Here is a 26,692-nt window from a genome sequence, read left to right as displayed (position 1 = left end):
AAGCTTCTTAAAAAGGTGAAAAAGTTTAATGAAACAAATGCTCATATGACCAACACCCATTTTCAATTTCAACATAGCAAACCTCCTGTTTGTTCTTAAGGCTAATTCAAAACCAAACATATTGGGGCTGGTGATTACTTAAGATAATTTATGCAATCATAAGCCAAAGATGCAAATTTGGCAAAAAGAAAATCAAGCAAGTAAGCAAAACTCTAACACACGTGGGACACACCCTCTCAGTATATAAAGGCCTGTCACTGTCCTTGGTACCAGGCACTCCCTGAGCTAAACAGCATCACCATGTCTGTTCGATACAGCTCAAGCAAGCAATACTCTTCCTCCCGCAGTGGACATGGAGGAGGAGGAGGATCATCCCTCAGAATTTCAAGCAGCAAAGGCTCTCTTGGTGGAGGATTTAGCTCAGGGGGGTTCAGTGGTGGCTCTTTTAGCCGTGGGAGCTCTGCTGGAGGCTGCTTGGGGGGCTCATCAATTGTCTATGGAGGAGGATTAGGAGGTGGCTTTGGTGGGGGCTATGGAAGTAACTTCGGTGGGAGCTATGGAGGAGGCAGCTTTGGAGGGGGCTATGGAGGAGGTAGCTTCGGAGGGGGCAGCTTTGGAGGGGGTAGCTTTGGAGGTGGTTTGGGTGGTGGATTTGGAGGAGATGGTGGCCTCATCTCTGGAAATGAAAAAATAACCATGCAGAATCTGAATGATCGCCTGGCTTCCTACTTGGACAAAGTTCGGGCTCTGGAAGAATCAAACTATGAGCTAGAAGTCAAAATCAAGGAGTGGTATGAAAAGCATGGCAATTCAAGCCAGCGAGAGCCTCGTGATTACAGCAAATACTACCAAACCATTGATGATCTTAAAAATCAGGTAAGGGGCATTTTTTAAATGTAACTTTAAGTCTCTTTTTGTGCATGTAATTCTGATAGATAATTTTTTAATCAACTACAGTGTTCACTGTGTTTGACTACATTACTTTCTTGCTTCCCTGAGCAATCCAGTCTCTTCAAAGGTAAACAGCTGTGAGGGTACAGTCATTGCAATCTTCATCCAACATGTGTATTGTGTATCTTGTAGGATGAGGGGATTACTAAGAATTTTTAAGGTTTTAATGAGTGTAAGAGTCCACATTTAAAATACATTAGAAAATGTACAAACACAGGGACTGAAAGAATTATTCAATGAATCAGAAAATATTATTCAAATTGATAACAACAGCAAATACTCACTACTGACACTGTAAGAAACATGAATTTTCCAGTACGAAAATGGAGTATTGCTTGCCCTGAGGGAATTTTTGAATTGCATTGTGTGCGGTTTATATTCACTTAGAATATATATTTAAAACAAGTTAAACCAAATACAAGTATGAGTCAGTCAAAAGTTAGCTAAAATACATGGAAATTACACAGGTATAAGAGGACATGAATGCAGCTATATAACTCCAGTTAGTTTTCAGAAAGGGAGGATATAGAAATAGAAAAGTATGGAAACTTCAAGAGAACAAACGACTCAATCTTAAGTATATAGGTAAGACTTCAATGTCAGATTTAAAATAAAAAATTTCCCAAGACTTAGTAATAGAACACCACAGAAATGTGGTTCATCTCTGCCACTATAAAAGCTGTGTCTGTGTCTGATTTCTTTGTCTCTCCTTCCAGATCCTCAACCTGACAACAGACAATGCCAATATCCTGATTCAGGTTGATAATGCCAGGCTGGCAGCCGATGACTTCAGGATGAAGTAAGCTAAGCAAATGTGGTACAATACTGTCACAATAAATACATGAGATGTTTTTAACAATGTATGCCCACAAGAGCGTTTACATTTTCCTGAATTCATTCAAATTTAAACAATACTGGAGCTGTCAAGAGAAATTTTCAACCTCAGTATTACCTTTTCAGTTGAGTTCAGTTCAGTCGCTCAGTTGTGTCCGACTCTTTGCGACCCCATGAATTGCAGCACGCCAGGCCTCCCTGTCCATCACCAACTCCCGGAGTTCACTCAGATTCATGTCCATCGAGTCAGTGATGCCTTTTAGGCAATATTATAAGAAGATGCGCTTTAAAGTAAATGCAAAGTTTCTTCTCATTAAACCACTAAGAATCCCTATGTTAATCAGAGTATGATAAATGTTGCCAAGATATAAAGTCAACTCTTTACTTGGTTTCTAAACAGTCCCCACCCAGGAATATCTCCCTGATATAAGTTATACCCAGTATTTGTATCATGCTTGTTTCAGGTATGAGAATGAGGTAACCCTGCGCCAGAGCGTGGAGGCCGACATCAATGGCCTGCGCAGGGTGCTGGACGAGCTGACCTTGACCAAGACCGACCTGGAGATGCAGATCGAGAGCTTGACCGAGGAGCTGGCCTACCTGAAGAAGAACCATGAAGAGGTAACATAAATAGTTATACTTCCCCCAGCCAAAAAGGGACTCAGGGTCATGAAGCAGTCATTAAATATTTCTGTTCCTCAAACAGGAAATGAGAGACCTTCAAAATGTATCCACTGGTGATGTGAATGTGGAAATGAATGCTGCCCCAGGTGTTGATCTCACTGAACTTCTGAATAACATGAGAAGCCAATATGAACAACTTGCCGAGAAAAATCGCAGAGACGCCGAAGCATGGTTCAATGAAAAGGTAGTTCATCTTCTTTTGCAGCAAAGTCAATGGTGGTTTGGTTGTTAGTTCAGATTTTTCTCATCAGGTCCCCTGTTTTTAATATTCTAGAGCAAGGAACTCACTACGGAAATCAACAGTAACCTTGAGCAAGTATCGAGCCATAAATCTGAGATTACTGAGTTGAGACGCACTATTCAAGGCCTGGAGATTGAGCTACAGTCCCAACTAGCCCTAGTAAGTAAATAATTCTCTCGAGAAATAACATCACTTTATCATGCGTTTCATCCTCACATAAGAATAGGCAACATAAAAGAAAATGCAGAGTCGAGGGTAAAAAAGTAGAAATAAAATGGAAGCTTTTTGTTAATGGGAGAAAAGTATTATTGGCATTGATCGGAAAATGCTGAAATTGAAATATTATTAAACCTAAAACACAAATCTGTTCCTTTTCTTTATTCTTCTCATGAAATTATTAAGCCTCACTGTACCTAAGTCAACAATGAAGTAGCTAAGTTACAATATATTCCTTCCTCTGCAGAAACAATCCCTGGAAGCCTCCTTGGCAGAGACAGAAGGTCGCTACTGTGTGCAGCTCTCTCAGATTCAGTCCCAGATCTCCGCTCTGGAAGAACAACTGCAACAGATTCGAGCGGAGACCGAGTGCCAGAATGCCGAGTACCAACAACTCCTGGATATTAAGATACGACTGGAGAATGAAATTCAAACCTACCGCAGCCTGCTAGAAGGAGAGGGAAGGTAAATTACAGAAAATGTTTAAATCATCCCAGTTGCTTTTATTCAGTGTGCCAAGCCGCAAGGCTTTTCCCAAAACTCAAGGATATGTCAGAGGATGGGAGAAAGTGGAAAGAGAGGAGGCAAAGTACACAAGAAGGCGTATGCAACCAGCCTCAGTGTCCCAACGAATTTGGCCCAAGAAAGATTCTTAGGCTTGGGTGCATATATAACTGCTTTAAAAGATCGAGTTCATAATCGGCAGGGGTGATTTTCCTCAAAACACGTTTTGCCCAGGTTATAAAGTAACAATAACCTGGAAACAGACTCACAGCTTCCAACGTTAGAGCTAACGGAAATTAACATTTACTCTCCAAGTTCCGGCGGCGGCTCCTACGGCGGCGGGCGTTCCGGCGGCTATGGCGGAAGTTCCGGCGGCGGCGGCGGCTACAGCGGCGGAAGTTCCAGCGGCGGCTACGGCGGCGGAAGTTCCAGCGGCGGCTACGGCGGCGGAAGTTCCAGCGGCGGCTACGGCGGCGGAAGCTCCAGCGGTGGCGGCCACGGAAGTAGTTCCGGCGGCGGCTACGGCGGCGGAAGCTCCAGCGGCGGTGGCCACGGAAGTAGTTCCGGCGGCGGCTACGGCAGCGGAACTTCCAGCGGAGGCCACAAGTCCACCACTTCAGGGTCCGTTGGAGAGTCCTCATCTAAGGGACCAAGGTCAGCAGAAACTAGCTGGGGTAATCAGAATTAGTTTTAACTTTTTGATGGGTTTTTTTGTTGCTGTTTTTTGGTTTTGCTTTTGTTTTTTAAGTTCTGTAACTTTTTTTTTTTAGAATTATTTTAAAAATTAAAATCTTATAAAATCTTTATTTGCTTTTTCCAACCGACTATAGTTGTTGACTCCAGTCTTGAGGGGAAAACGGTATTGTCTAAAATGCTGTAGCTTTTTGGTGTTTTTAAAAGTAGCTGTAAAGAAGTTTTCCTTTTTTCACTTTTGTGGGGTTTTTTTTTTTTCATTTAGATATTTTGATATAGATATTTTGGGTAGTAAATATCTTTGATTTAGCTATTTTGCTCATTAATTAGTAAGGACCCAACAAATTGTATTCTAAATTGTTGTTTTTATTGTAATTAACTTACAGATACTAACAAAACCAGAGTGATCAAGACAATTATTGAGGAGTTGGCACCTGATGGTAGAGTCCTTTCATCTATGGTTGAATCGGAAACCAAGAAACACTACTATTAAGCCGCATTAAGAGGAAAGAGTCTCCCGTCACACAGGCCATTATGCACAGATGCATGAAAAAAAATCTCCAAGAAAACACTTCAGTCTTAATGGCCTATGGAAATAGGTCCACTCCTTGATCCTAAGGTGTCTAAACGGTGTTTTGTGGTTTCTGTATTTCTCCTTTTCACTTTACCGAAAAGTATTCTTTAATGGAAAAAAAGAAAAACTTTCTATTCTCATTTACTAATGAATTTCAATAAACTTTCTTACTGATGCAAACTATCCAATTTGGTCAGAGTTGTCTTTATTTGAAGTAGACAATTTTTAACATTAAAGATTAGTAAAGTATCATTTGAAGATTGACTTATCCAGAAATTCTGAAGACAGGTTATCATTAGGATTTCTCTGAATCCGTTTTTTAATCTTATGGGTATGTTGGACCAATGTTAATAATCTCACTGAGGAAAAAGTCCATGAGTCACCAGTTACTCTTTCTTTAAGATACAAAAGTATGTTGATAGTTCCCAGTTCTCTGGCTTTGAATTAAGTCCTAGAAACTATGAAAAGTCTCATACCCCAAAGATTAAATTAATTGGAAATTTCACATTTTCTGATCACTTGCCTTCTCACATTTAGCTGTTCTTATTAATATTTTCTTCTCATTACTATGTTGCTTCTGCCCAATTGCTACACAGCCAAAGAGATAGCTTCCAACACTAACTAGCCAAGTAAAGTCAAATCACCCTGACAAAATTATTTGGTGTCTATCAGACAAACAGGAGAAGCACTGTCAAGACATGGTAATACCAATTTAACCAAAAGGACACCTGTAAGTCTCTACTTTCACCAATTAGTACAGTGACAGTACTAAAGACCTGGTTCTTACAAGGTCAATGCAATCACAACCTTCAGTCAATAAGAACCCAACTGACATTACTCTGTGAGTATATGGGGTAGGTAAGGGTTGGATTTACTCTGTGACCCTAAGACTACCTTGTGTTCCCTGGTGGGTTCCTAGGTTATCCTTGTCCACCAAGTAGCCTTTCTTAGTATCCTTACTGATTTGAGCTCCAGTTCTCCCAAGGACCTAAAACTGGCCACTTGATTGAGACTTCTGCTGGGTAAACCCTACACTCTATCCCAAACTGATCACTGAAACTGTGTTTTACTGTGAATGGACTTTGTTATAGTGAAAACGCCATGACCTCCCTGGCACCAAACATTACCACAGACACTGCTTTAGTGCACATGACTTTCTATGTGTACTGGCCGCCCTTCTTGGGAGCCAGTCTGTTGAAGTCCCAAGATGCTGCCTTGCAATGCCCTGAAACAGGGATGGGTAAGGATTCTTTGAGAGGAGAAGGCGGCAACAGAGGATGACAGTTGTATGGCATCACTGACTCAACGGACATGAATTTGAGCAAACTCCAGGAGATAGTGAAGGACAGGGAAGACTGGTGTGCTGTAGTCCACGGGGTCGCAAAGAGTTGGACATGACTTTTCAACTGAACAACAACTGTGTATATACTATTATTCAAAAAAACTCTTATTATCTAGCAAAATTAACCAAGTCCCTGGGACCTAGATTATTCTTAATCTGAGTTGGCCATTCTCATTATTCTGAATAAGGGTTTTCATATTCAATAACATGGATTTGAGACAAATGCAAATACATTATTATGAAATAGTTATGTGCTCCAAGCCAGGATCTCAGCTGGTCAATTATTTATCTGGCTGGGTGGTGACCCAAACCTTCATTCCTAAAAAGTCTGAGTCATGGGGGTCCTGTCTTCTTATTTTTTCCATCTTCTAATATCTCTTTAAAGCATTTATATTTAATTTTCTTTATAAAGTAACTAGCTTATCTCTGATGGAAAACTACTTTCTTGATGGGTATTGACTAATCTGATTGTGGTAATTATTTCTCGACATGTATTAATACATCAAGTCATTACACTGGACACCTTAAACTTATACAGTACTGTATATGATATCCCAGTAAAACAAACAGACAAAAAAAAAAACTACTTTCTTGACTGAACTCCAAAACTATAGTTTCATAAAGACAATGTATCTAAACAAACAATTTTATTTTAACAAGGACATTTGTTTTTGTAGTTTAAAAAGTTATTGTTAGCTATGCAGATCACTATTTTTACTACAAAGATTTATCATGTAGCTATTAATCAAAAATCCTGTACACATTCTTACAGATTCTAAAGTTGTTACAGAGTCCTGCTATTTAAGCAGGGAAGTGTCCACTGAGACTACCAGAGCCAATTTTGAGACTCATGTGGAATCACACTAAACAGCAAAAGCTTGTATCTCCAAAGATTCTGCTTTATGCTGCTAAAAGCCTTGGAACTTTGCACACTGACAGTGATGTCCATAATGACTTGATATTTTGGGGGGGTCTTGGAGAATAACTTTGTTATGGCCAGCATAGGGAAGCAGCTTGAGTTAGTTTAATTAAATAAGGTTCATCCAGCATTTCCCATCTAGATTGCATCTTAAGAGTGGAAATTAGGGAAAGAGCTCATTTGTAGTTATAGGCATGCATTTCAAAGTCAGTGATTCCTGGACTTCATATTCTGGCACTGCCATTTACAAATCATGTAAATTTTGGACAAGTTATTTAACCATCCTAAGTCTCAGTTTTCTTATCTATACAGTAGGAATAATAATTACCTCATATGAGATTATTGTTTCCCCATTTGGGGATAATATGAGTTAATAAAAATGTGTGCTTAGTCGCTCAGTCATGCCCAATTCTTTGCAACACCATGGACTGTAGCCCACCAGGATCCTCAGTCTATGGGGATTCTCCAGGCAAGAATAGTGGAGTGAGTTGCCATGTCCTCTAGGGGATCTTCCCAACCTGGGGATTGAACCTAGGTCTCCTGCATTGCAGGCTGATTCTTTACCATCTGAGTCACCAGGGAAGTTAATAAAGCCCTTAAAAAATGCCCACTGTACTGAAAAAAGAGTATTATGTTCATTTTCAAAGAAATATGCTTGTTGGCTAAATAACTGAGTTTCTCCAAAGATGGACAAGAGCATCACAATAAATTGTTAGAGTAGGTGATCACTAACATCATCTACCGAGAGGTAGAGAACCAGGTCAGGTTGCTGTCCTAGGGCTGCAAAACTAAATTCCAGTGTCACAAAGGGTTATGATTAATCCAGTTCTGGGAATGTGAAGTCTGATAAAATATAGCAAGAAGTTTGTGAAAGTAAGTGGGAAGGACCAGATGATCACCCCAAAGATCTGAGATGGTTGACCACCCCTGAAAGCTACAGCTGTGGTCAGCCTGATCACGATGCAGACTATCCAGGCTGTGTCCTCGGATGACACAGGGAAACAAATGATCACAACATATATAAAACCTGTCTGGAAACTAGGTATGGAGGATTTTCTTTTTTGAAGGATACTTTTTGAACCAGGTTGTCCCACAGAAAAAGACATGCCAAAAGAAGAAGGACTCTTCGAGTTGCCATCTTGCTCCTTAGTCTCTAGATAAAAACACAAACACTGAGACTTCTCTGGTGGTCCAGTGGTTAAGAATCCTCCTGCCAGTGAAGAGGACTTGGGGTCATTCCCTGTTCTGGGAAGATCCCACATGTCGTAGAGCAGCAAAGCCTATGAACCACAACTACTGAAGTCCCCATGCCTAGAGTTCATGTGCTGAAACAAGAGAAGACACTGCAGTAAGAATCCTTTACCCACAGCAAAGAATAGCCCCCAACTGTCACAACTAGAGAAAGCCTAAGCACAGCAATGAACACCCAGTGCAGCCAAAAATAAAACTAACTAATTAATTTTTTTAAACAACCCAGAAACACCATCCTCATGCTAACATTGAGTTAAAAGGTCTTTCCAGCCTAACATCAGTTTGGAAAAGAAGAAATTGTTGTGAACTGGCATAAACATTGGATATTACCTCAGAGAACAATTTGGGTAGTGTTCTGAAAATAGTGTTGTCCAAGATTTTAGCAAAGAAAAAAAAATCACATACTTAAACTTTCAATTAATCTTTCCTATACAGAATAAGTTATCTAAGAAGAAATGCTAGAAAAGTATAAAGAAATGGGTTCGAAGGTTAGCTGAACCATGACCAAGCTAAAGAGCCCTTTAGAAGAGGAATTCTCATTAAAAGTTTTGACCTACTACTATGTGTTGGAATGCAAACTGGTGCGGCCTCTATGGAGAACAGTATGGAGGTTCCTCAAAAAACTAAAAATGGAATTGCCATATGATCCAGCAACCCCACTCCTGGGCATATACCTAGACAAAACTATAATTCAAAAAGATACACGCACTCCTATGTTCACAGTGGTACTGTGGCACTATTCCACACAATGGAATAATAATCATTAAAAATAATAAAATAATGCCATTTGCAACCACAAAGATGGACCTACAGATTATCAAACTAATAGAGTCAGAAAGAGAAAGACAAATACCGTATGATATCACTTATATGTACAATCTAAAATATGACACAAAATGAACATACCTACAAAGCAAAAACAAACTTACAGATATAGAAAACAGACGTGTGATTGCCAAGGGGGAGAGGCAGTGGGGGCGGAGAACTGGCAGTTTGGGATTAGCAGACACAAACTAGTTTACATAGGATGGATAAGCAACAAGGCCATATTACACAGCACAGGATAGTCAATATCCTGTGATAAACCACAATGGCAAAGACTATGAAAAGGATGTGTATGTATAACTGAGTCACTTTGCTATACAGCAGAAATTGTACGACATTGTAAACCAACTTTGGCCACCTGATGTGAAGAACTGACTCATTTGAAAAGACCCTGATGCTGGGAAAGATTGAAGGCAAAAGGAGAAGGGGCCAACAGAGGATGAGGTTGTTGGATAGCATTACTGACTCAATGGACATAAGTTTGAGTAAGCTCCAGGAGTTGGTGATGGACAGGGAAGCCTGGCGTCCACGGGATCACAAAGAGTTGAACACAACTGAACGACTGAACTGAACTGAACTGTAAACCAACTATGTTTCAATAAATTTATTTGTGTTAATCTATAGAGCCTCTGTAAGGTTTTGTGAAGTAAGAAATTTGAAGGGGAGACTAAAAGCAGAGGACTTCCCTGGTGGTTAAGACTCCCCGCTTTCAATGCAGGGGTTGTAGGTTTTGAACTTGTAAAGCTTGATATAAACATAAGGGGATTTTGTCTTTATATTCATCATGCTCTAGACTTTGAAAACATTAATGTTGAGGTAGGTTCTTGCTGTTGTGCTGTGTGTGTGCTCAGTCATGTCCAACTCTTTGCAGCCCCATGGACTATAGGTCACCAGGCTCCTCTGGCCATGGAATTTTCCAGGCAAGAATACTGGAGTGGGTTGCCATGCCCTCCTCCAGGGGGTATCTTCCCAACCCAGGGATCAAACCTGCATCTCTTGTGTCTCCTGCATTAGCAGGTGGATTCAGGGGTTTAATAATTTCCTGCCGAGGGCATGTATGATCCAGGTTGAAGTCAGCCCCAAGAACATACATTTGCAGGTGAGCACTGCCCTCTGGTGGAAATAGAAAGGTAGGGGCAGGGGCAGTTAATGACATGGGCGCACCAGAGGTGATGCCGAGAAGCCACTTATTTAAATTTATGCATTACTGGAGCCTATTATACAGAGTGAAGTAAGCCAGAAAGAAAAACACCAATACAGTATACTAATGCATATATATGGAATTTGGAAAGATGGTAACGATAACCCTGTATGCAAGATAGCAAAAGAGACACAGATGTATAGAACAGTCTTTTGGACTCTGGGAGAGGGCGAGGGTGAGAAGATTTAGGAGAATGGCATTGAAACATGTATAATATCATATATGAAACGAATCACCAGTCCAGGTTCTATGCATGATACTGGATGCTTGGGGCTGGTGCACTGAGACGACCCAGAGGGATGGTACGGGGAGGGAGGAGGCAGGGGGGTTCAGGATGGGGAACACGTGTATACCTGTGGCGGATTCATGTTGATGTATGGCAAAACCAATACGATATTGTAAAGTAATTAACCTCCAATTAAGATAAATGAATTTATATTTTAAAAAATAAATAAAACTGTTGTAAAGCAAAAAAAAATTAATTTATGCATTAACAACAACAAAATCTTCCTCTTTTTTTTTCCCACACATGTTCCTTTGGAAATATTTTCTTTACATATACAGAATGTGGACCTGTTATGCCAAAGTGAAAGTGAAAGTCGCTCAGTGGTGTCTGACTCTTTGTGACCCCGTGGACTATACAATCCATGGAATTCTCCAGGCCAGAATAATGGAGCCTTTCCCTTCTCTAGGGGATCTTCCCAACCCAAGGATTGAATCCAGGTCTCCGGCATTGCAGGCAGATTCTTTACCAACTGAGCTATCAGGAAAGCCCGTTACACCAATTATTTGTCTAATTATTATTACTTACAGTTCTCTGGGGGCTCAGATGGTAAAGAATCCGCCTGCAAGGTGAGAAACCCGTGTTTGATCCCTGGGTCAGGAAGATCCCCTGGAGAGGGAATGACTACCCACTCCAGTACTCTAGAGAAGTCCATGGACAGAGTAGCCTGGTAAACTACAGTTCATGAGGTTGCAAAGAGTTGGACACGACTGAGAGACATGAATTCAAATTCAGTGATCATGCAAGCAATGAAGAGAGTCACAATTCTTTATATATTTTACTATCCTAATTCTTTGTTATTTCAATCATTCAATAACTTAATTAAAAGATAATTTCACAACCCATACAGCATTTTAAGATTATTGATGGCAACATATAAAGCAGATATTCAGTAGAGTTATTACTTATATCTGAAATATGCTCACAAGACTCTCAAGGTCACCTAAAAATATGCCACATCTTCACTCGGCAGGTAGCTGGTAACACTGAGCAAATTGTTTAACACTTCTGGGCCTTACTTGCCTCATCTGTCAAATAAAAAGGCTGAAATTAGTGATGTCTCAGGCCCTCTGCAGCTCTAAAAAGATCCTACAACTTTGCCCAGAAAATGCATTTAAAGGCCATGTTGATGCCAGCCTTGGTACCAGCTAACTAGGTTTCAGACTGCTTGTGCCAACAGAGTTCCAGGAGACACCCTGACTGTCTTGGTGGCAAAGCTACTTCATTCCTCTCTCTGCCACAGAACTGGGCCGAGTCAAGCCCAACCAAGGCCCTCCTTCTCCTGTCCTCTCTTCTTCCTTCACCCCACTCTCCCACCAAAGCCCCAAGAGGAGGCTTCTCAGGTCATTTCTTGCCCACCTCTGCTTCTGTTTCAGCTTAACCTCCCCAGACTGTCCACACCAGCATATAACACAACCACAACAATAAAGCTGTCCTTCGCTGACAGCTTTTCATTTACCGGGCATTGTACTGAGCCAAGTCTCCTGGAAAATCTTTTTATCCACATTTTGACAACTCCCTAAACCTTTTCTGCAGGTTTCCTTGCAGAAGGGTTCAACTGAAAAGATTTTTTATAATATTACACTTAATGTGTCTTTCTCCCGAATTCGCCCAGGAACTTTTTCTATTGGAAACTGATCATTCATTTCCTCTCTCTACCTCCCAACCCTCTCCTTTCTCTCTCCTCTCCTCCACTTCCCTTCCACCTTTCTCCTCATCCCCTCCCAACTCCACTTCCACGTATCTAACATATGGACTTCAAGGCAGAATCCGTATTCTCTATATATCCAATGCCACATCCAGCTTCCTGTCATTTCATTCTTCAGCTAAAATTCTTCTTTTGAGGCTGATGCTATCCAATTACCCCCCACCACACCCTGCCACCATCCAAGGGCTTCGGCACCTGGTTCACAGTCCACTTCTCTTCATCTCCTGCCATCATGGGAGACTTCCTGGCTATATAGATGGCTTATCTAACACTCCAGTCGAATTCCTACTCCAAGACTTCAGCGTCAGTCCATTTCTAACCTCTTATTCCAGCGATTGTTGGGACCAGGCCCCATGGCTATTCACTAAACTTTACCAAGATCTGGGGTTATATCTCAATTAGAATTCTAAACTCTGGCTTCCACTGTCCAACTGTAACCCACCATCCTTCATCTCTGTCAATCTCCTGCCCATTCCACCTGCTGTATATCCTCAAAAAAGTGCCCAATGACTCAATCTTTGTCTTTGCTCAGTGTATCTCTTCCTCTAGTCTTACTTCCTTCTTTACATATGGTCAGTCACAGGTTCCCCAGGTGGCTGAGTAGTAAAGAATATACCTGCCAATGCAGGAGATGCAGGAGATGGGGGTTGGATCCCCGAGCCAGGAAGATTCCCCTGGAGGAAGAAATGGCAACCCACTCCAATATTCTTACCCGGAAAATCCCAAGAACAGAGGAGCCTGGTAGGTTACCGTCCATGGGGTCATAACAGAGCTGGGACGCAACTGAGCAACACAAACTGTGGTCAATCACCTCAACTGTTTTCTCAAGAACACCAGAAACTTCTTTGCTATTTTTCCCTTCTTCTGAGCCTGTCTTCAAACCCCAAAGGCACATCAGCCAATCATCTCTCCTCCTACACGAAGATAACTTCCAAACATGCATTTAAATGTCATTACGAATGAGAGCTGGTCCTTCATTTCTTCCTGACAATCCTTTCACTTGTTGCTAGTCAGGCATTTTCCCCCATTCCAAGTACTTACTCTAAACATTCACACTTCCTATCTTCATATGAGACATTCCACCAACCCCTAAAACTCAGCTGGACCAAAGCTAACCCCAGTATCTGCCTCCTCCTATGTTTTCTATCTCCGTCAGTATTACAGGATTCCCAGCATCTGAAAGCAATTACCTAAGAGCCATCCCTAATTCTTATTCTTTATTCTCCAAATTCAATCAGTGACCATGTCCTTTCAACTTCTTTCCATCCGACTACCCTCATCGTTTCCACCTGAACCATTGTCCTAGCCTTGTAACTGGCCTTATTTTTCATTTCAACCTGATTATGTTGCCCCCTGCTTTTTACTTTTGAGTCATCCCAAAGTCTTTAATACAGACAGCTAAACATGATCCAGCCCCTATCTGGTCCTGACCATACATTTCTCAAAGATTGTAACTATGCATTTTTCATCTTTGCATTTATTTAGCATCACGTCTTTATTTTTACACTTAGCAATGACTAACAAATGTATTAGTTATTAAAGAAAGGAATCAGTCAATATTTAAGTTATTGTTCAAGGTAACGAATAGATGTAATAATCACAGTAAGACAAGAGAAGTTAGTAGGATCATATATTTTTTAAAACAACACAATGTTTCTTGCTGTGGTGGGATAAAATATGTGTTTCTGTAGCTAATGGTTCTTTATATCAATATATCTCTCTGGTAATTAAGACCCTAGTATAGCTGATGGTACCCTATCACAAGCTTAACTTTTAAAACTTTATAATAACCTGTGTCAAATAATAATGGTATATTCTTAGGGTCTAGATGAAAGTAAAGGATTACTCACCCAAAATTATAAGTTAAAATAATGAACTTAATATAGAATGAACCCTATTATATGTAAGATAACAAATATCCTGAAGCAACAACCCAGGATGGTAGACATTAATTTAGCCCCCCAAATCACCCAATTATACATAATTTCATGCTAATTTGAATGATGCCTTTTTTTCCTTTTGGCATGTATAACTCAAATAGAGACACCCCCCACAGTGTATAAAAGCCCAAAGAAGCCATCAGCACACAATATTCTGTTCTCCTCTGAAGTTACGGCTATCCAGAGACAAGGTGACCATTTCTCATACTGCCATGTCTCTCCGATTTTCTAGTGGGTCCAGGCATATTTGCCTACGGTCTGGAACTGAATCTCTCAGACCATCCAGTGGAGGCACAGGCTTTGCAGGTAGCAATGCCTGGGGTAACTCTGGTGCTGAACGTGGATTTTCCTATGCTTTGGGAGGCGGCTTGGGCAGTCTTCCTGGTGGGGACCATGCTGGTGGTATCCCGGGAAGTGGTACCTGTGCTGGCTTTGCTGGAAATGAAGGGGGACTCTTCTCTGGGAATGAGAAGGTGACCATGCAGAATCTTAATGACCGCTTGGCATCCTACCTGGATAACGTGCGAGCTCTGGAGGAGGCAAATGCTGAACTAGAGAGAGAAATCAAGAGTTGGTATGAAAAACATGGTCCTGGATCTTGCCGTGGACTTGATCATGACTACGGCAGGTATCACTTAACAATCGAAGATCTTAAGAATAAGGTGAGAATTCACAAATTTGGAACTCCTCAAACTATTTAAAACTAAGAATGATCTAGCAAAAGACATAGAAGTAGAACAGGAAATGCTTCAAATTGTTATGTATCATTTGTATCATATTTATTATCTGTTTTGAAACATAATTCTTCCTATTAGCTAAAAACAGGCACTTTGATTCATGAATGTCTATGCAACTTAAATGTTACTAGTTCCATTATTGCTTATTTTGAGATATATTCATTGATAAAGAAATATTACAGTCTAAAAGTTATATGGAAAGAAGTAAAACCATATTTGTAATTTTTAAAAATAAAATTTTAAAACTTTTTGGTTATTACATAAGGAAGTGAGTTTTTTTAATACCAAGGTTGATGGTGCAATGTTTTTTGTTTGCGTGCTTGTTTGTTTCCTGAAATAATAGGTTGTTAGAGCAGACTTACCGGTTGCGTTCTCCCTCCTGATTTCTTCCAGATCATCTCTTCCACTATGGCAAATGCTAATATCATTCTGCAGATTGATAACGCCAGACTGGCTGCTGACGATTTCCGGCTAAAGTAGGATATAGAAAATAATCACACCTAGAACATGGTTCTAGTCCACTTAATGTGCTATATAAAATTTCAATTTCACCCCAAGTAGTATAAGCTATGGGCTTCCCAAGGGGCGCGAGTGGTAAAGAACCCGCCCGCCAGTGCAGAAGACATGAGAGACACAGGTCTGATCCCGACTGGAGAAGGGCATGACAACTCACTCTAGTGTTCTTGCCTGGAGAACCCCATTCGACAGAGGAGCCTGGTGGGCTAAAGTCCATAGAGTTGCATAAAGTCAGACACAACTGAAGTGGCTTAGCACACACACACAGAACAAGCTATAACCTAAGAGATTAAAGGAAGTAACATGTGACAAAGATACAACAAAATGCAATACAAAGCATGTTTTAAGATTACAATCAGCTAGACTCACATTTTTACATATTTATGACATTCTTGAGCCAAAATATCACTGTATTTCTAGGCCTGCCTAAAATAGTGCCAAGTACAAAGTAAATGTAAATATTTGTTTTAATTGACCAATTTACAATTTTTACTTTTAACTTCAATAAAATCCTGAAAAGCCCTATTTCTACTTAATTGGGATATGCTATTGGAATTTGCATGACCAGATATTCATGCTGATTATTCTGTACAGAATTGTGTGAGAGGAGTGGAGGAGGACTTTCTTTTTATACATTTATAATATTTAGAGACCTGATTTCATTTCTAACTTTCACTTAAAAGCAGTTGAGCAGTTGAGCAAAGCAGGTTTTACTTTTTGGTCTCTTGAGCTAGTCTACTTGGTGCTGAGATTCACTGAATGTTTCCCAAGGTATGAAAATGAGCTCGCCCTTCACCAAAACACAGAGGCTGACATCAATGGGTTACGGCGAGTCCTGGATGAACTGACGCTCTGCAGGACTGACCAGGAACTGCAGTATGAATCCCTGAGTGAAGAGTTGACCTATCTCAAGAAGAACCATGAAGAGGTAGGGGAAGATGTAGCTCTAGTTATTTTAAATACTTGGGGGTGAAGACTAAATTACAATAGTAACTCACGCTCCTTATAATAATTCAAACAGTGCCAAGGCATACAAAACAAAGAATTCCATGTCTCCCGCTCTGCCCTTCGAATCTCCTCCCCCAAGGTAATACATGATTAACACGTTGATCTATATCCTTCAATTTTCTGCCTGTCACAGCCTAACCTTAGGAAATTAATACATTACTTTTCTCTACCACGTTCAAATCCAGGAATGTTCAAATCCCAGTCCTTTCAGGTACTAAGTATTTTGGGCAAATAGTTTAACCTCCCTGTGCCTCCATTTCCCAATCTAAACTAAGTCTGGCAATAGTACCTACTGGTTAGAGATGTTAATACCCCTAAACTGCTTTAGAACAATGTCTGGCGTATAACAAGTGCTCAAGTGAGAGCTATTGTCCTTAAGGTGAGAGTTCCAAGAGGGCAGCGATTTTTATCTGTTTTTCCACTGCTCTAGTCCCATCAACAAGCACTCTCACTGACATTTAATCGAGAATTATATGCTTGATGCAAACTACTATACATAACATAAACAACAAGATCCTACTGTACCACACAGGAAACTATATTCTTTTTTTTTTTTTTTTTGCTGCACCTCATGGTATGTGAGCTCTTAGTTTCCAAACCAGGGGGATCCAACTCATGCCTTCTGCAATGGAAGCTGGGTCCTAACCACTGGACCACCAGGGAATTCCCTACATTCAATATCTTGTAATAACATTATCTATAATGGAAAAGAATCTGAAAATGAATAGATATACATATAAACGGATCGTTTTGCTGTACAGTTGAAACTAAAACAACATTGTAAATCAAGTATAATAAAATATGTTTTTAAAAAAATAAAGGAAAAAAGAATTTAAGAACTCTCTGATCTTTGTACCCACGTCTCACTTAAAAAGATAAAACACCTCTCTGGATGTTGTGCCGTTGGTTGTGGCTGTCTTAACAAATTACGAAGTAAATAGATGACTGGCATGACTACTGATCGAATAAGTCAACTTAAAAAAAAAAAATCATTCGTGCCTTAACTTAGACAACTCGAATTTAAGTCACAAACTGAGACCACCTAAAAAAGGAACAAGAGCGCAGGTGAGCACACACCGCCTTCAGGCCACAGTCAACGTCTCCCCGCAGGAAATGAAGGCTCTGCAGTGCGCCGCGGGAGGCAACGTGAACGTGGAGATGAACGCGGCGCCCGGCGTGGACCTCACGCTTCTGCTGAACAACATGCGGGCCGAGTACGAAGACCTGGCCGAGCAGAACCGCAGGGACGCCGAGGCCTGGTTCAACGAAAAGGTGAGGGACGCCCAGCCCAGCCCAGCCCAGCCGGTACCCACCCCCGCCACACCCTACCCCCACACCCGTCACCCTGCATGCTTCCACCCCACCCCCTCACCCCCCACCCCCCGGCCACGCACCCACCCACCCCCTGGCAAGCTCAGACCCGCTGACTCCCGGGCGCCCGGCCTTGCAGAGCGCCAGCCTGCAGCAGCAGATCTCTGACGACGCGGGCGCGGCCTCCTCCGCCCAGGGCGAGCTCACGGAAATGAAGCGCACGGTGCAGACCCTGGACATAGAACTGCAGTCCCTCCTGGCGACGGTAGGTGAGAGCGCAGGTCAGCGACGCTAAAAAGTCTAACTGAAATTCTTCCCAGTCCCCCGGTTACAACTTCACCTCCAAATACGTAGTGGAGAGAGGAGGACAGACAGACCCCGAGTCGCTCAGACAGACAGATGGCACCGCTTCCTCCCTGAGGTCTCTGAAGTTTCCTTCCCGCCCACGCTCAGCGCCCACTCCCCGAAATTGGTCCTTTCTTCAGCTGGATGCAGAGCAGACAGCAGCAGCATTGATCCACCTGCCAATCAAGTGGCAAGCTTATGTCAGGCTGTCAGGCAAAGCAGAGCTGGTGTCACCAGCATCTCCTAACATTGCTGAAGTCCTGTTAAAGGCCACACTGTGCTTTCCACCAGGCAAAGAAGGGGACACATTTCATGTAAGGACTGTGAGCCTCTTCAGCCTCAGGGCATCCAGGGGAGACCTCCCAACCTGACACATCCCAAAAGGCTTGGCATTCAGCCCTCTCTGGCACTTAACTGCCAATTATTTCAAACGTTTCCATGGACATAGCCCAGGAGGAAAACGGCTTCTCTTCTCCAGTGTCTGCTGGCAGCATTCAAAAGGCTTGGTTTTGAGAATTATGGCACATGTGGTGGTCTAAGGGTTCCTGTCCTCATCAGAGTTTCCATGCCCCCTGAGGATACCAGCTTGACACAAAGAGCCACTTTTATACAAATGAGAACAGTAAGCAGAGAAGGAAAAGATACTCAAAACAATAGGAGGACTGATTTTGTAGACACCCTAAAAAAGGCCAGGGCTTTCTTACCGTATCGTATTTAGATTAGAAACTTTACCACTCACTAACCCCATCTGAACAAGTGTGCCCCTCTCCTCCTTCACCTCCATCACCACTGCTGGCTGGTACCCAAGACCCTCCTCCCTTCCATTTTGGGCCCCTGGAACCCTCCTCTCTTCCCCATTCCCTTCTTTCCTGCAACTAGAACCTGAGGACCTATCCTGCTGCCATGCTCCTGAACACAGATCCTCCCTCTCATTTTGGAGCTGTGCTGAAGGAAATAAATTCCTAAGTTCCCAGAGCAGAATTTTAAGCACTTTCACCGAGAAGTGATATTAGAAAGTAGCTAGATTCCGTGCAGCCAGTAGTCCTGTAGTTTGGGCTCATGAAATAATCCACAAAAAAGCCCATCTTAACTTCCAGCATAACCAAATAATAGAATAAGGGTAGCATGGAACCTAGCTTCCATTCCTGAGACTCTTTCGTGGTCAGATGACTTCTGTAGTTTGGAACACAAACTGTGAACACGCTGGGAGTTGTCTAAATATAATATCTCAATGTTTCACCTGCTTCCTGTAATGTATGAACTTCTAAGTTCATCCTGACCTGTCTCCTCATTTACAAGCCAACCTTTACAGTAGCAAGGTGTGAGATAGAGATGCTTATGGTCTGGTCTGATTTAGGACAGTGTTAACCATCTTGATAAGGAGTATCATATGAGAACACTCTATCAGGGAATTTCAAGTTTTGAACACCTGAGCATGCACCTCCCTGATATCTGCCACTTGTCACCTCAGCGTCCTGTTACCATCCTGTTCACCTTCCACTTCTTTTCTCTGGAGAGCCCAGCCCCACCCATGTGATGTACTGGTCAGACTGTTTATCAAAGGCAGTGCTTCTTAGCTCCCTGAGACTCCTGTTTAATAATGAATCTTTTATAACTCCCTCTTTATAATCCTAAAAATGGATAATATATTTAGCAATACACAAAAGATTTTTAAAACCAGTGCAATGCCATAACAGCAATCAAGAGGAAAAATAGAAGTTTTAAAATAATATATATTTAATATGTAAACACTTGGGCCCAACTACCCTGTAATGAAACAGACTGAGGCTTACACCTTCTTTTCATGGATAAGTTTCATTTTAAACAACATCAGATTGGGAGTTGGTCCACACAAGAATACAGAGAAAATGAAAGAGTGGAAGGAGAAGTGCACACTGGGGTAATAACTAGTATCAAGAGACGTAATAACCACCCGGATGTGATACGATAATAGAAAGAGGAAAATTATATTAATTAAAGTAAAGATTACATGACAAGACAAATTACAGACTATGTAAGTGGAAATGAGGAGGTATAATATTCACAAGAGTAGAGTTGAAATAATGACCTGTCCTGGGTTATGAAATATATCTCTTGTCTTGAAATCCCGCCCATGTGAGGGCATTCGCACGATCTCAAGTGCTTATTAAAAGGCCTTTGACTGATGACAGAAAATCAAGAATGAATTAGAAAAAGAAAGAGCAGCACAAAAAGCATTGGAACAGCGGTGGGGTAGATCTTTGGAGACAGTAGCAGAATAAGATTGAAAAACAACAGGCAACTCAATACGATCTCAAAATAAAATGGAAAGATTTCAAACTAAGATTGATTTCTTATTATGGTACCCCCCCAAACATGTTTTCATATAAAGATTGATTGTTATATGAAATAATATCTAAATATGTGAATGTCTGCTGGAATAATCATAAATCCGTGGGTCAGGTATCTCACGCCAGGACATCCATCGGGCCTGGCCCCCCCCCACCCAGTAAACGCCAGTCACTTCCCCTTTCTCTCCACCTCCTGTTTAACTGCGACAGGTGCCTCAGATTTCCAAAGCTCACCTAGGGAGCAGTACTGCCCTTGGCTGAGAAACACTAGCCCACGTGTCCTCCAAGTGGTCCTCCTTCATCCCTTGCTGTGACATCTTTTATGTCCTCAGAAACACTCCCTGGAGTGCTCCTTGACGGAAACAGAGGGCAACTACTGTGCACAGCTGGCCCAGATCCAGGCTCAGATCGGGGCCCTGGAGGAGCAGCTACACCAAGTCAGGACCGAGACCGAGGGCCAGAAACTGGAGTATGAACAGCTCCTGGACATCAAGGTCCACCTGGAAAAAGAAATCGAGACCTACTGCCGCCTGATAGATGGAGACAGAAAGTAAGTGATGCCATCAGAAAATTCAGTTTTACTGTTTCAAGCCACAACCGTAGACAGTCATTCCCTTCCACGCCTCCGAGCCTCCCCTCTTCCTTCCCACTGCAGGAAAGCATGGCCATCTCTTGCCTCAGCTGTCCCCTCTTCCATACTTTGTACATCACAGTCGCATCTTCGTCTGCCCTGGGTGATCCCAGGCATCCCTGCAGAAGTCTCCATTTGTCATTCTTTTAATCCTTGTGGGTTTCAAGCTTTATCCACCTTTCAGTTCATACCTAACATCACTGCTGTCCTGAAATAAATGTACTCTTTACAACCCCCCAAGATCTATATGTAAAATGTATACTTTTTCCTTAAGTTTTAAATTCTTGGGTTTTAAACAAAAATCAAATGTAAACAAGATTGTTTTATATCCTCTCTTTAGATAACATTTAGTTATCTAAATGTTAGATTTAGATAACTAAAAATTTTAATATTTTCCTCTATAGAAAATGAAAATCTGTTTGGGGCCTACAAAGTTTACTTGCATTCATGTTCTTCCCATGACTCAGTGAATATTTATGAGGTGATGAACAAATATTACAGAATAAACTGGATTTTTTTTAACAGCTCATGCTCTAAATCAAAGGGCTTTGAATCAGGGAGCCCAGGAAATTCATCTAAAGGTAATAAAATCTAGTTTTCCTTCTATTTCAGCAAATATTTTTACATTAATGACAATCATACACTATGGCAACAGCCTGTCTATATTTGAGTAATTTTAACTAACGTGCTCTGAACTTAAAGTATTCTGTTGAGTGGATACAACTATCCCAAACAGTTATTATAAACCAATACTTAACTCCCTCAATAAAAATGGACATAATATATTATGACAGTGGAATTCTTTGTCATGTAATATTTTAAGTTGAATATGTGTATTGCATATGTTTTATTTCTAGATTTATCCAGAACCACGCTGGTAAAGACTGTGGTTGAAGAGATAGATCAGCGTGGTAAAGTTCTTTCATCAAGGGTTCAGTCCATTGAAGAAAAGACATCTAAAATGACCAATGGCAAGACAGAACAAAGGGTTCCTTTCTAGTTGTCACTTTGAGAAAAGAATCATTTGGGGAAAGATCCTGCAACACTTCGTTATTCTAAATATCAAGGAGATAGTAAAAACACTTTCTACCTTAAAGATTAGTTACTTACCAATAAAAAAATAATCCTATTGTCCTAGTTACCTTTTATAGGAAGTTGGATGTTTGTTTTCAAATAAATAAAAAAGCTGATGTGCGCTTATGCCCATTCACTCATGACAAATAAATAATTGAGAGTTATTTTTTTCCATGTCTAATTCATAGGGAAACATTTATGGAATATATTTTAACTGCCTTTTACCCTAGCTTTATATAATAGTCAATGCCACATGGCATTTAAATATTAAACATTCACTAGGCATAATCTTTGTTGTTGTCGTTGAGTCACTAAGTCACGTCCAACTCTTACGACCCCATGAACTATGAACTATAACCTGCCAAGCTCCCCTGCCCATGGGATTTTCCAGGCAAGACTACCAGAGTGGGTTGCCATCTTCTTCCCCAGGGCGTCTTCCTGATCCAGGGATCGAACTCATGTCTCCTGCATTGCAGGTCGATTCTTAATGCTGAGCCACTAGGCAGCAGGCATAATCTTTAAATCATTTTTACATGAGCAGACAATTTGGAAGGAAATCAGTCCTGAATATGCATTGGAAGGACTGATGCTGAAGCTGAAACTCCAATACTTCGGCCACCTGATGCGAAGAAATGACTCATTGGAAAAGACCCTGATGCTGGGAAAGATTGAAGGCGGGAGAAGGGGACATCAGAGGATGAGATGGTTGGACGGCATCGCCAACTCAATGGACATGAGTTTGAGTAAATTCCAGGAGTTGGTGATGGACAGGGAGGCCTGGTGTGCTGCAGTCCATGGGGTCGCAAAGAGGTGAACACAACTAAGCCAGCGACTGAACTGAAATTGAACTAAAGCAGTCCGGAAAATTTTAGAAATTCTCTTGTGATTGAAAACTTCCACCTCTAGATGGCGCATTCCTGGTGTTTCACCTATGAGCCTATCTCAAATTCATTTGGAGATCTGGATACTTATCAGGATGCCATTCCCCATAATCAGGATAATCTCGAAAGATCTACAGCAAAGAATCTCATGCCAATGACTCTTTTCTAGAGTAGAAGTTGGCAAGCTTCCCTAAAATATTTGGCCCAAATAGTAAATATTTTAAGCTTTGCAGGCCATAAATTCTCTATTTCAATGACTACTCAATTCATTCACTGAAGTAGAAAGCAGTCATAAACAATAAATAAGAAAATAAGCATGACTACCTTCCAATAAAACTTCCAATAAAACACTGAAATTTGAATGGCCAGTAATTTTGACATGTCAAAAAATATTTGTCCTTCTTTTGATTTTTTTTCCAACCATTTAAACATAAAAAACCATTCTTAGCTCATGGGCTGTTCAGAAACATATGGTGGGCCAGATTTAACCCATGTGCAGCTCTTCTAGAACCTAAAATTTCATGAGGTTGATGAATACATTTTTCTATCTTTCCCGATCAAAGTGTATGATAGAGATTCCCAACAAATTTTAAACTCTGCAAAGGAAGAACAGCTTTCATATTTCTCAAATTTGTGATTGATTCTAATGAGAAGCTCTAATGAGGGCAGGAATTCTACCAAACAACTCAACAGTTATATGGGAGTTCAAAGAGGGGGCAAAAAGGATATTTATAAAATTTTGAGCCAAAGGTCACTAAATGAAGCAAATAGTAGAAATTGATGGGGAAATAATTTCCCAGTGGTATAATGTATGGGTTTCCCAGGTGGCTCAGGGGTAAAGTATCTGCCTGCCAATGCAGGAGATGCAGAAGACGCAGGTTCAATCCCTGGATGGGGAGCTCCTCTGGAGGAAGAAATGGAAACTCGCTCCAGTATTCTTGTCTGGAAAATTTCATGGAGACTGGCGGGCAACAGTTCATGGGGTCACAAAGAGTCAGACATAACTAAGCAACTGAGCACACGCAAGCACAACGTATAGGGCCAGCTGCATAACTTGCAGGGCTCAGTGCAAAATGAAAATGTAGAGTCCTATGTTCAAAAATCAGCAGAAAAAGTGTCACTAAAGGCACTAAAATAAGTTTGTTTGTTTTTCCTTCTGCACTCATACTCTTGACGTCATAGTTTTGTGTAAGGCTCGGAGGGCCCCACTCTGAAGGGGACACTCAGGGACAGCCTCTAGTGGACTGACAAATTTTATTATCCAGCTTTCGCAGATATATGGTCTCAGGGAGCAGAGCATAAAGCAGATTTGCACGTAGCCTTTCTCAATAAAACATCAAAGCATTCAAGCATAAAATACAGTTCCCACCGCCCAAGCCATAACATAGCTTTGGCAAAACTCTAAAGGGAGTCTTATCATGAAACAACAGTCCTTGCTCCCAGAAACAGGTGGTCAGAAGGAAGCCTTCGAACGCCTCAAGGCCAGGCATATAACCTTTCGTTATCCGTTCCCAGCCTCAGGCACTCGGTGAATGCTCATAACCCTTTGTTATGCTTGTTCCAGCTTCCAACCTTCGTCATGAATGGAGCAAATACATTCTCAGTATTTACTTAAAGCCTTCCAGCTCCTCCACAGTTTTGGAGTAGGATTTTTTGGTCATTTAATGTCATTAGGTGTGCTCAGTCACTCAATCATGTCTGACTCTTTGTGACCCTACGGACTGTAGCCTGCCAGGCTCCCTTGTCCATGGGGTTTTCCCAGCAAGAATACTGGAGTGGATCGCATGCCCTCCTCCAGGGGATCTTCCCAACCCAGGGGTTGAACCTGCATCCCTTAAGTGTCCTGCATTAGCAGGCAGGTTCTTTCCCACTAGCACCACCTGAGAAGCAATGTCATCAAAGGTACATAAAAATTAAAAATTTAAGCTATTGGCATGAATTTTACAGTTTCATATTGTGCAATGCCAGTTTTAAATCCAAATACAAGAACATTCAGTCAATGAAATTACACAATACTTTCTTTTTTTTTTTTTTTTTTTTTGCTGATCCCCCCCCGCCCCAGGACATGGGGGATCTCAGTTCCCTAACCAGGGATGGAACCCATGGCCACTGCAGTGGAATCACAAGTCTCAACCTCAAGACCACCAGGGAAGTCCACAACTCATATATTGTAGCTCATACATGCATATGCATTTTATTCTTACCAAAACAGTGGGAACACTGCATCAAACAAACGCAACTATTTTTTAAATTTCACTTTATAGGCTCACATTCTACCAACTCTTCACCACTGGCTTTCTGATAAGTAAGAAAAGACAGAAAAGGACACAGGGTCACCTTATCTTTCTATTTCACTGTTTTCAGGAAGTAGTTGGCTAATACAGGAATGTAATAGAAGTATATGATAGGGTTCCTTGATCATTCATGTATCTTAGAACACTACTGCCTCTGTCTACATTTAAGGCAAGTTCCATTTAAGTAGGAAGCCTCGCCTCTTGGAGTTGTTAGAGACCCTGCTTACTTGCTTATAGACATGTCATACTTACCTTGTACATACCATCAGGGAAATTTGTTCAATGCATTCTTGTATTGGAACCCCATTCTCTGGATCCTAAGCTTTCCTGTTTCTTGTTCATTTTTCCCTCTAGTGACTTCCTGACAAAGTTCAAGAGAGGTAAATTTTTTGAGACTTTTTATGTCTGAAAATATTTTTATTCCATCCTCACTCATGATTAATTGTCAAAGTAGAGAATTTTAGGTTGAATATCATTTTCAGTTAGAATTTTGAAGGCTTTCTTCACTGGAATTATGGCTTCCAGGACTGTTTAGAAGTCCCGAACCATTCTGATTTCCTCATCCTTGGATACATGTTGTCTTTTCTTCCACGGTTCTCTGAAATAGTCTGTGCACGTGCCTGGCTGTTATTCTTTCTCAATTATTATTCAGAGTTCTTGGTGGTCTCTTTCCATTTAGAAACTTGGTCCTTTATAAAATAGTTTCTCCCTTCTCTAATTCAGGAAGGCCTCCTTAAGACTGTTCTTCTTAGGCCAAGCATTTAATTTTCTAATCTTTTCACTTTTCTTTTTGTTCTGCCATTGGGGAGATTTTTAAAAGTTTGTTTTCCAACCAATCTGTTGACATTTGTTTGTGGGAGTTAGCTTTTTTTTTCAAGTTGCGTATTTTTTTTTTAATTTTTTATTTTTACTTTATTTTACTTTACAATACTGTATTGGTTTTGCCATACATTGACATGAATCCACCACGGGTGTACATGTGTTCCCAAACATGAACCCCCCTCCCACCTCCCTCCTCATAACATCTCTCTGAGCTTTTAATCCCAAGATCTCTTTCTTTTGCTCTCTAGTTCAACTTTGATGATATTCTATTCATATTTAGCTACCATTCAATAGTCTCTGAATAATACAAGTAATGGCTCCATCTTAGTAATGAAAAACCAAGGCTCAGGAAGAATGAACTTTGCATTAGTACCACAGTTTGAAAAAAATGGCAGGACTGATATGTGAATGCTGACATATCTGACTCAACAGCCCAAGTTCTTTCAATTACATGAATGGTGCGGTACTTCAGGCATGGTACCTTGGCCTCCTGACCATGATGGAAAGAAAAAAAGACTTGAAACCAAAATTCCAATTAAGGTTCTAATACCTGAGTTGAAAGAAAATGATAGTGACA

The 26,692-nt window shown here is 41.1% G+C and overlaps 2 protein-coding genes across 4 annotated transcripts; both read left to right on the top strand.

The window, feature by feature from the left end:
- Nucleotides 239–4,880, top strand: KRT10 (keratin 10). Of its 2 annotated transcripts, none has more exons than XM_018065044.1 (8): nt 239–876; nt 1,668–1,750; nt 2,250–2,406; nt 2,492–2,653; nt 2,744–2,869; nt 3,174–3,391; nt 3,746–4,084; nt 4,510–4,880. In XM_018065044.1, exons 1-8 carry the CDS (start codon nt 301–303, stop codon nt 4,514–4,516), a joined length of 1,668 nt encoding a protein of 555 aa, XP_017920533.1. In that variant the 5' UTR covers nt 239–300; the 3' UTR covers nt 4,517–4,880. The 2 variants fall into 2 exon arrangements, with proteins under 2 accessions (XP_017920533.1, XP_017920532.1); XM_018065043.1 differs by having other exon boundaries at nt 3,746–4,104.
- On the top strand, nt 14,304–22,406 carry LOC102168573 (keratin, type I cytoskeletal 28). Of its 2 annotated transcripts, XM_018065041.1 has the most exons (9): nt 14,313–14,828; nt 15,297–15,379; nt 16,191–16,347; nt 16,441–16,506; nt 17,538–17,699; nt 17,878–18,003; nt 20,746–20,963; nt 21,570–21,625; nt 21,902–22,406. In XM_018065041.1, the coding sequence occupies exons 1-9, from the start codon at nt 14,379–14,381 to the stop codon at nt 22,042–22,044; spliced, it is 1,461 nt and encodes a 486-aa protein (XP_017920530.1). In that variant the 5' UTR covers nt 14,313–14,378; the 3' UTR covers nt 22,045–22,406. The 2 variants fall into 2 exon arrangements, with proteins under 2 accessions (XP_017920531.1, XP_017920530.1); XM_018065042.1 differs by lacking the exon at nt 16,441–16,506 and having other exon boundaries at nt 14,304–14,828.

Source organism: Capra hircus, chromosome 19 (assembly GCF_001704415.2).
Source record: "Capra hircus breed San Clemente chromosome 19, ASM170441v1, whole genome shotgun sequence".
Taxonomy (NCBI): domain Eukaryota; kingdom Metazoa; phylum Chordata; class Mammalia; order Artiodactyla; family Bovidae; genus Capra; species Capra hircus.
This window is presented reverse-complemented; position numbering and strand designations above follow the sequence as displayed.